At 46.7% G+C, this 9,112-nt stretch overlaps 1 protein-coding gene across 1 annotated transcript; it reads left to right on the top strand.

Annotated features, from left to right (window-relative positions):
• Positions 1-464: 464 nt before the first annotated feature.
• Positions 465-7,170, top strand: LOC144145004 (endothelin-converting enzyme 2-like). Its single transcript, XM_077676504.1, has 3 exons — positions 465-630; positions 1,342-1,502; positions 4,901-7,170. The coding sequence occupies exons 1-3, from the start codon at positions 534-536 to the stop codon at positions 6,974-6,976; spliced, it is 2,334 nt and encodes a 777-aa protein (XP_077532630.1). The 5' UTR covers positions 465-533; the 3' UTR covers positions 6,977-7,170.
• The last annotated feature ends 1,942 nt before the right edge of the window (positions 7,171-9,112 follow it).

Genomic DNA, 9,112 nt, shown 5'->3' with positions numbered 1-9,112 from the left:
TAGTGAGTCCAGTGCACCACCCTGCCACCCTTAGGAAAGGCCCCTGGCTTTCAATGCTATAATTTTATTTTTTTTCGGCTCCAGTAGACATATTGCACTCGCAGATGAGGAAGCGACGACGCACCACAAAGATGGTCATTTATTTATCTACGCATGAAGCGATCATCATCTTCGTCATTATAAGATCGAGAAAGACGTGGATGAAGGGATATAACGATTCTGCGCGTGCCATCTACGAGCACAATTATCGTTACAATCTTGAGAAGAAGAAGATGATGATGAAGAATAAGAAGAAGAAGAAGAAGAAGAAGGAGGGAAGAAGAAGAATGCGTCCGACTGAGACTGAGCCCTCTCGCGCCAAGCGCCGCAAGCCTCGCAATCCTTCGAAGTCCACCAAGAAATCTAGACGCTCGAGGCCTGCGAAGCTACCGGAAACAAGCCCGAACCCGGAGCTGCGAGTGCATCCCACTCCACAGGCGAGACAGCCCCGTGAGAAGGCCCGAGAGTACGAGCCGAACACGCGCGACACTACGATGGCAGCCTCCGACGGTGAACACGTGGCTGCCTCCGCCATCATCGAGGACGACCCAGCAAACCTATCGTCCGTGCCGAATGCAGGCATTCAGCCCGGTAAGCCGTTCGCACTAGCGTATAGACGCGTGGGCTCTGTTGTTGTTGTGCTTTCGGTTACTTCATAGTCTCACAGCTTATGACACTAAGTGAGCTAGAGCTATAGGCAGGAAGCTAGTCTAATATCCCGTTCTTTGTATGCGAGGCACGTCTTTTTCGCGAACACACTTAGGCATAGGAGTGCACACAAGAACAGTAAGAGGGAGAGAGGGTCAGTTGTTTTCTTATAATTATTAATATTTGTTCACAGCACTGGTTCAGCCTGAGCATTTAGAACACTGCCTCCTCTATAGTGGCACCAGGGCCGTTTTTCAAACTGCAAATTACGTTTTTACCTTTCTGGCAGAGTAACACTGCCTCGGGATCAAAACTCACGGTTGTTTCTTTCAACGAAAGAAATAAATCAGGCGCATTTGGGCGTGCTTCTAAATGAAGTTTAGTTTGCCTCCTGATGTTAGAACCGACGATCCCGCGCTTAGGTTCAAAGCTGCCGACACACACGAACGCCGTGTCGTCAGCCGCATTGACTCTAAACCATACGAACTAACGTTGATGTAGCGCAGGTGTAAGGATGCATAAAATGCACGTCCGCTGTTTTTTTTCTGTTGCGGAGAGCATAACAGATGCACTCCCGAAAAAGGTCGTGTAGAACCCCGTATTGTCATTGTCTCCAACCCTACGTACCTTTTTTTTCCGGGTGTAAAATTGCAGTTGAAAGCAGTGACGAGGCGCCTGCAGTGCCTCAAGGAACGGGCGGCAGCTCCGCACCACAGGCTGGAAAGGCCGAGAATTCTCCCGACCCGGCTGTCTACATCGACGCGACCGCTCCGGTAGCGTACGTCACTGACGCTACAGGTGCGGCGAACGATAAGGTCAGTGCATATACGGAGGGAACCGTGAGTTGATCTCGTTCTGCGCCTTAAGTCTTTACTTCGCATGGTGAACACGGATAAGCCACCGACCATGCACGCGGTGAAGTGGGCGGTGGCCCATATTCTGGAACCCAGCTGTTAAGGCGTCGTCATGGGCTCCAGGCGACGTCGAAAGCAAGAACCCCAAGCGCAAAGAAATTTGCACAAGCAGCAGCCCTTTTCTCCACCTCACGCCGGAGATAGCCTCGCATCACCAGTAAGATTTGTGGCAATGAGTAAAGGTCCAGCTCCCAAGAACACGCTCTTCCGCTTTCCTTCCCTGAGATTACTTCGGGGAGCCTCACTGAACTGATCCTCAATACAAGACATCATGAACGAAACGGGTGAAGTGCGGTACCTGCGATTGGAAAGGCGCTGGTACCAATGGCGTCGTCTAAATGGCGACGCGTATGCGCGTGGTTTCCTTTAGCAACAAGACGATTGTATCACACGCCATGTTAGAGGATGACCGATTTGTGGAGGCGGCCGCTGAACTTTTCTTTGCCCTTCTTTGAGGGATGGGAATATTCACACAACTGCGTTGTCTATAGACGTCACGCCGCGTTATCGCAACGCAGTTACTTTTTTAATGCGTAGCATACTTTGCCGAGTACCCCCCAGCCAGGACCCTGTAACGCTCTGTATTCTCACAAATACGAGATATCGCGGAAGTTTCACCTATAATCGCTATAAAGGCGTAAATGGAGATAACTGTTCGTGCGAATTTTTTTAATTAATCAAATAAAAAATATAAAAAGATACGAAAAATGGCGAACCGCTTAACGCACTGCATTTCCACAATAATGAAGAATTCGCGAAAATTCTAAATGTAATCGTTATAATAACATAAATGGAGATAATCGGTCGGACACAAATTTGAAAACATAAAAAATAAAAAAAATAGTAAATTACGAAGAATGGCGAAACTTATAATGCATGGCATTTCCACAAGAATGCAAATTTCGCGGAAGTTTCACCTCTAATGGTTATAATAGCTAAATGGAGATAATTGGACGGGCGAAGAATTGAAAAAATAAGAAATAAGAAAAATAATTAAGAATTACGGAAATATGCAACAGATATCACGCATAGCATTTCCACAATAATGCAGATTTTTCGGAAGTTCCACCTATAATGCTTATATTAGCGTAAATGAGATAATTCGTAGACGCTAAATTCGTAGACGCTAAAAAAATCATTCGTAGAGATAAATTTTGAAACAATAAAAATAACCAAAATATAAAAATACGAAAAATGCCGAACCGTGTAATGCCCAGCATTTCCACAGTAATCGAAATTTCGCGTTTTTGTACTTCTAATCGTTATAATAGCGTGAATGGCGATCATTAGTCGGACAGGATTTCGAAAAACCAGAAATTTGGCTGGAAACGACTCGCACTGAAGACAAGCACCCAAAGAATGCTAGCACTAGTAGATAATTCTCTGAATTTCTGCAGAGATTTTTTCCAAGTTTATTATACGAAGTTGACGTTAAAATTGGAATTATTGTTAATCTGGCATGGCACCGCCCCGGGGCCTCAGTCGTTAATGAGTTTTGTAGCTGGGTACTAGGAGGCGGGTTCGCTGCTGGCTGCGGTGGCCCTATTTGTGATGAAGGTGGCAAACGAGAAGTCCCGTTTATGTCGACATGCGGCGCATGCTAAAGGTTGTCAGGTGGTAAAAATTAAACCCACTACGACCTTTCGGGGCTGCGTCAAAACCCAGCTTTTGTGTCGGCGCGTAAAAATCCAGAATTTGAATTTCTGTACTGGTGTTACAAATCTTTCCAACGAACCAAACTTGTGTTTTGTCCCCTTATGCCCTTTAAAATTAGCAATTGTTAGCGTTTTCAAAATAGCTCGCAATTTCATTATATAATCATTCGAGCACGATAAGTCTCGTGAAGCAGCGTACAAATATCAAACACCAAAGCATTACCATCGTTGCGCCCATCACGGTTGGTACGTTTGTCGCGCCCGTGGCCTTATATTCCCACACGTTGCTCACGGCCGCAGGCTATCAGTGTCCAATTCCCCACAGAGCGACCTAGGAGCAGTTTAACTCCACGCATTGCTTATAAAATGCGCATATTGTTTATATGCCATGTTAGCTCGGCTTGTGGAAACCCGCGGTTCTGAAGGGCGTGTATCAAAGTCGGTTGACTCACTTAAATGCGCATCGAATGAGAAGGATGATCCTTAAATAACATGTCACGCCATTAAAAGAAGTGACGTCGTTCCGGAGATCGGCCCCGGATGTGACGCCACGCTCGTGCACTGTAGTGAAGCAGCAGTGGCTAAAGAAGTAATGGACTGTGTGATTGAACAATGACTGAAACGTGCACGCAATGATCATGAACGCACGCGACAAGAAACTTTGAGGCGGTAGTGTTCTCTAAAATGACATCCCAGTCGAAAAACACAACAGACAAAAGACAACAGACAAAATACAACAAAATCCGACAGGATGATTCTGTGAGTGTATGGGACATTGTCTTTCATGCAACAGAAATGTTTGTCGTGGGACAGACATTCTGAAGTTCTACGTTAGAGGTTTCTGTCGCACAACAGACCATCCTGTTGTCCCAATACAAAACCCTGTTCTGCGATATATATTTCTGTTGTACAACAGAAACTTCTGTGGTGCGACAGCAATGTTGGTTGTGTTTTTCGACTGGGATCATGCTCGTCTGGTCCGCTGATATTGCAGGGGCCACCTGAATTCCGGGAAACCTCAATACAGGCTATGGAATTCGCAGCACAACCGTCACGAAAGGTGGTCTTCTTTACGCAACATTTAAGAACAATATCGTTAAGATTCATTTCTTGTCCGTCGAAATGTTGCCTGTGTCCGTGGATCAGTAATCACGTCTGTGGTGCGATTCACACATGAATCACTTTGTAATGATTCAGTGATATTGCTATGTGCTTCAACACGGCTATATATCAAGAAAACATTAAAGTGATTTCCAAGACTTATTTTTCTCTTAAACACTTCTCGATGCTGCCTCCATAATCTTTGCGGGCAAAAATGTCCAGGTCTTGCTGCATATGGTCTTTCAACCCGGCACAGTAATTCCAACTGGAGAGTTAATAGGAAGAAATATCAAAGCTGCTTGCTAGAGACTGTTTGGAGAAACGTGTCATTTGTTTCGTTTGAAATGTGCTTTACGGGACATGAGCGTCTTCACTATATGTTATAGCGCTACTATCATAGAAACGTAGCAGGAGGAAACTACTGGCGCAAAGGTTGGTGGCACATCACTGAGGAATTCTGAGAAAGTGTCCTAACGACAGAAAATTGCTGCGCTCAGTAAGCCATTTTCAGTGCAATAAAAAAGTATTTTTTGTTCACTGCAGTCCACCTCGGTGAGGAATCCAGTGCCAAACTATGCTGGACGTCGAACAACGTTGGCCACGGCAGTGACATGCGGTGCTGTCATGCTACTCCTTGGTGCATTTGTGGCTTTCGTCCTATCTACCCGGCCAGCGAAGTTACCCGGAAAGGACGTCCACGTGTGCTCCAGCATTCCGTGCATACATCATGCGGAGCTGATCCTTTCTAAGCTGAACTGGACCGTGGATCCCTGCAGCGACTTCGAAACATTCGTCTGTTCCAAGTGGAAGACACCGACTAACCTGTACAGTCACGCCACCTTCCTCGAGCAATTCGCCATCGATGCATGGTTCAACTACTTTCGCACGGTCTTCACCGAAGGCACCCGACGTCTTGCTGTAGGAGCGAAGGCTCGGGCCATGTTTGAGGTCTGCCTTACAAACACTGGTTCGAACGAGGTGTCTTCTGCTTCCTTGCTGCAGGAGTTCATGCACAAGCGAAAGATACCGTGGCCTGACGATCCCCTACCCGGAGTAACTCCCCTCGGCGTTCTCTTGGATCTGGCATACAACTGGAGGATTGGTATCTGGTTCGACCTCAAGTCCTTTCGGGCGCCCATACAAAGTGCAAAGCACGCTCTCCTGTTCAGCCCTGCGAGGGCAGCAATTCTGTTTGCCACTTACATGGAAGAGGCCATTAGTGCGGAAGGCTACATCAAGTACTGGAACAGATTACACGAGGCGTATGCAACATATCCCTCTCGACGCAACGATAGCGAGGTACTGAAAATTCGACAAATAGAACACGACATTTTTCATCAGCTCGGAAGCGTACTACAAGATAAAGTAAGCGTGCCTGTGCAGTACCCACTAGTGGATATCGCGAACATTACGCCCGGCCTGCCATCGGTTGAATGGATGAGGGTGCTCAATAAGAGTGCTGAGGTGCCCGGAGGGTATGCACCCACAGACCTTATCTCCACCAACAGCGCTGCTCTTCTGCAAACTGTCGACACGGTGCTCCAGCAGCACAGCTGGAATGACCTGCTACTCCACATCTCTTGGTTCCTCGTGCAGGCCTTATCGCCGCTCGCAGATCGAAACCTGCTGCCTCCAGGTAAAAACAACTGGACAACAGTAGACAGGCGCCGAAGGCTCTGTGCCTCGTGGGTGGAAGGATCGTACATGGTGCTGATAAGGTCTATGATAGTATCGCACCTTACGGACAGCACAACCAGGGAAGCCATCGATGGTGTCCTGAAGGAGGTGAAATACATTGCCCAAAAGAAAGTGTCCAATTTGGCATGGATTAACGACGACTCATTCAAGCGTACCGCCGTATTAAAGCTGCAAAACACCAAAGTCGTTATTTGGCCTCCAGATAAACTCCTAACCGATGAGGGGTTGTCAACCATGTACGCCAATTTTTCGAGGAATGAGAAGTCTCTGGTCGCCTTCTGGATCAAATCCCTTGAGGCCACGCGTGCTCTCAGGGATAAGCCTGAATACGACGAGGCCTTAACTTTTCCGCTGAACTTTAATCTTCCTTTCTTCACGTATGACTACATTTTGAATGCGGTGTTTGTATCTGCCGCTGCTCTGTTTGTCCCACAATACTCTGGACAGGGACCCAAGTGTATGATTTATGGTGGCTTAGGCTTTAGTTATGCTAGGCAACTAGTCAAGGCCCTAAATTCAGGCGGCCTTAGAGTGCATCCTAATGGCAGTGTGATCGTGGGCTCGTGGGCTCCTGCAAACTGGTCTGACGTGCTCGACAACAGGTCTTCTTCGTGCTACGGGACATCCCCGAACCGTAACCTCTTCACCAACCTTCTGGCCCTCGAAGTGGCACATACAGCGTACAAGGCAGCGACGCGTGATGCGATTCCTGGCAATCCGATCACGAAAGTTTTTAACGATGAACAAATTTTCTTCATCACCGTCTGCCTCAGTCTGTGCGATCTGCCACGCACCCTCAACACCTCTTTGGGAGACTGTAACAAGGCAGCGGCGAACTTCCAAAAGTTCGCCGAGACCTTTAAGTGTGGTGAACATACTCCAATGAATAACGCTGGAAGATGTTTGTTATTTGAAGTATGAAATATCTGGCATCGAGCTAACCTGTCAATGTACGTTAGAGAACAACGCTTGGCGTCCTCGAACTTGGACTCCTTTTTGAGCTGAATGTTGGAGTTCATACGCAATGCACGCATCACGTCAGTGAATATACAATCACACAAATAAAGGCCGCACCTAGTCGAAAAGTATAGGTACTATCAGTTGTTCAGTTTACTTGCCACCTTGCTTTTTAACTGCATACCTTGGGAATAAAATGTGTAATTGGGCGCACTAGAAATTTACGTAGCCTGCTATGTGTACCCAACTGGTCAACACAAATTGCTTTACCAGCTCGTTCTGATCTCCAGGGGCCAGGCGGCTAGAGAAGCATATGGGTCCCGTGAAGAGGGAACCACTTCCATCGACGGCGTCTAAGAAGACGTCGTAGTAGCTCGATTCAATAAAAGTTGTTTCTCTCTCTCTCTCTTCACAACTTTCTCCACACAATTGCTCAGCAAAATTTTGTAGCAGACTTGCTCTACAAATTTCTGAAACTTAAGCAAACCTCTTGAACAAACGCCGCCAAATGTTGTAAAGTGAAGCTTTTTATCTCTCATTGATGGCGTATGTCGCGTCGAAAACGCGCTGCAGGGAATCCCACTTTTTCTGAAGATGATGCCGATAGTTGAAGTTGCTGAAAACGTACGCTTCCGGTGGTCGCTTGGGTTATGAAGCCGACGTCGATCCGATTGCGCCCATGTGACGTGGCCGAAGCAGTTGGATTTCGAGAGGGCTGCATGGACGTGCAAATTTACACATAAAAATCATTCGTTCCTTCCGCCTATAACGACGATTGTCATCACCAGTGCACTAGCGGGAATACCTGGTGTCTTTGTCCCATCAGAGGGCGGCCAGGAATTCGTGGCGACGTCCTTTGCCAGTTGGATGACAGGAGCTTGTATTCTGCGAAGAGAGCTGAACAGCGTGGCCTCCCACCGGTCATTACCATTTGTACGCATGCCTTTTTCAGGGGCCTGTGGTTTTTTGGGGCACTGTCAGACCATGTGTGTTAGTGTGGCTACAGCAATGTTGCACCTCTTGCATATGCTTGTATACCTGTAAGGGTGTATATGTAGTTGCGGTGGCACAGGGCGGAGTGAGGTAAGGTATTTGATTGCAACTTCTGTCATGCATTGTTTGTGGTTCGTTTCGTGCTGTGTGGGTTGCAGGAAATATCAGTCGGCATAGTCAACGACAACGGCGACGACGACGACAACGGCACCAGTATACCGCTTGAAAACACTACCACCACGCATTCGTAGATAACCACTTGAGTGTACATTGAGGTCATTAGAATTTAGATGCAGCTTTCCGGACATGATAATGACAACTACGCCCAACAGTTTGCCCACTGTACATTTCTGCTGTACAGTGTACATTCACACTGAAAGTCTTATCGCCAAATTTGGAGTAGATCTGTGCTCCATGGGCACACATGGGCCACGTGCGGGATCTGATTTGTGCTTGCTAAGGTTGACGCTTGGGTAACTTGGTTCATGTTTACGAAGAGGAGAACAGTGCAGAAGGAACGAAGCACACGACGAAGAAAAAGTGTGCGGCTTAGGGCGAGAGCGGCAGAAAGACATTTGCAGTGGTGATGATGATAATAGTGTACACTATGATTATGATAGTGTACACTATGATTATGACCATAATAACAATATTAACAGTAAATTTCTCTTTCATACTCCCAGAAGCAATCGTAGATTCTCGGTACTGGCACACCATCTGCAAGTGGCGTCGTTCACTCAGATGTAACCCAGGGCTCGGTATTGGGTCCTCTTCTTTTCCTAATTTATATTAACGATTTGGCGTTTTGCGTTTCTTCCAACGTCAATTTTTTTTGCCGATGATTGTGTAATTTATCGACAAATAATCTCTGACAACGTCACAACATTACAAGCAGATATCTTGGTGCAAAATCTGGTGCATGAAGCTAAACACTAACAAGTGCAAGTACATGCGTGTGTCCCGAACTACACAAGAGCTACCTTCGTACTCGATTAATAACTCCCTTCTAGAAGGTGTGTAATGTTATGTGTCAAATACCTAGGTGTTCACCTTCGACGTAATTTTTCAAGAGCACCTTTTCACTAAAACTGCTACTTTACAAGACGC

The sequence above is a fragment of the Haemaphysalis longicornis genome, unplaced genomic scaffold (assembly GCF_048455015.1).
Source record: "Haemaphysalis longicornis isolate Haplotype H1 unplaced genomic scaffold, Haemaphysalis longicornis Haplotype H1 scaffold_7, whole genome shotgun sequence".
Taxonomy (NCBI): domain Eukaryota; kingdom Metazoa; phylum Arthropoda; class Arachnida; order Ixodida; family Ixodidae; genus Haemaphysalis; species Haemaphysalis longicornis.
This window is presented reverse-complemented; position numbering and strand designations above follow the sequence as displayed.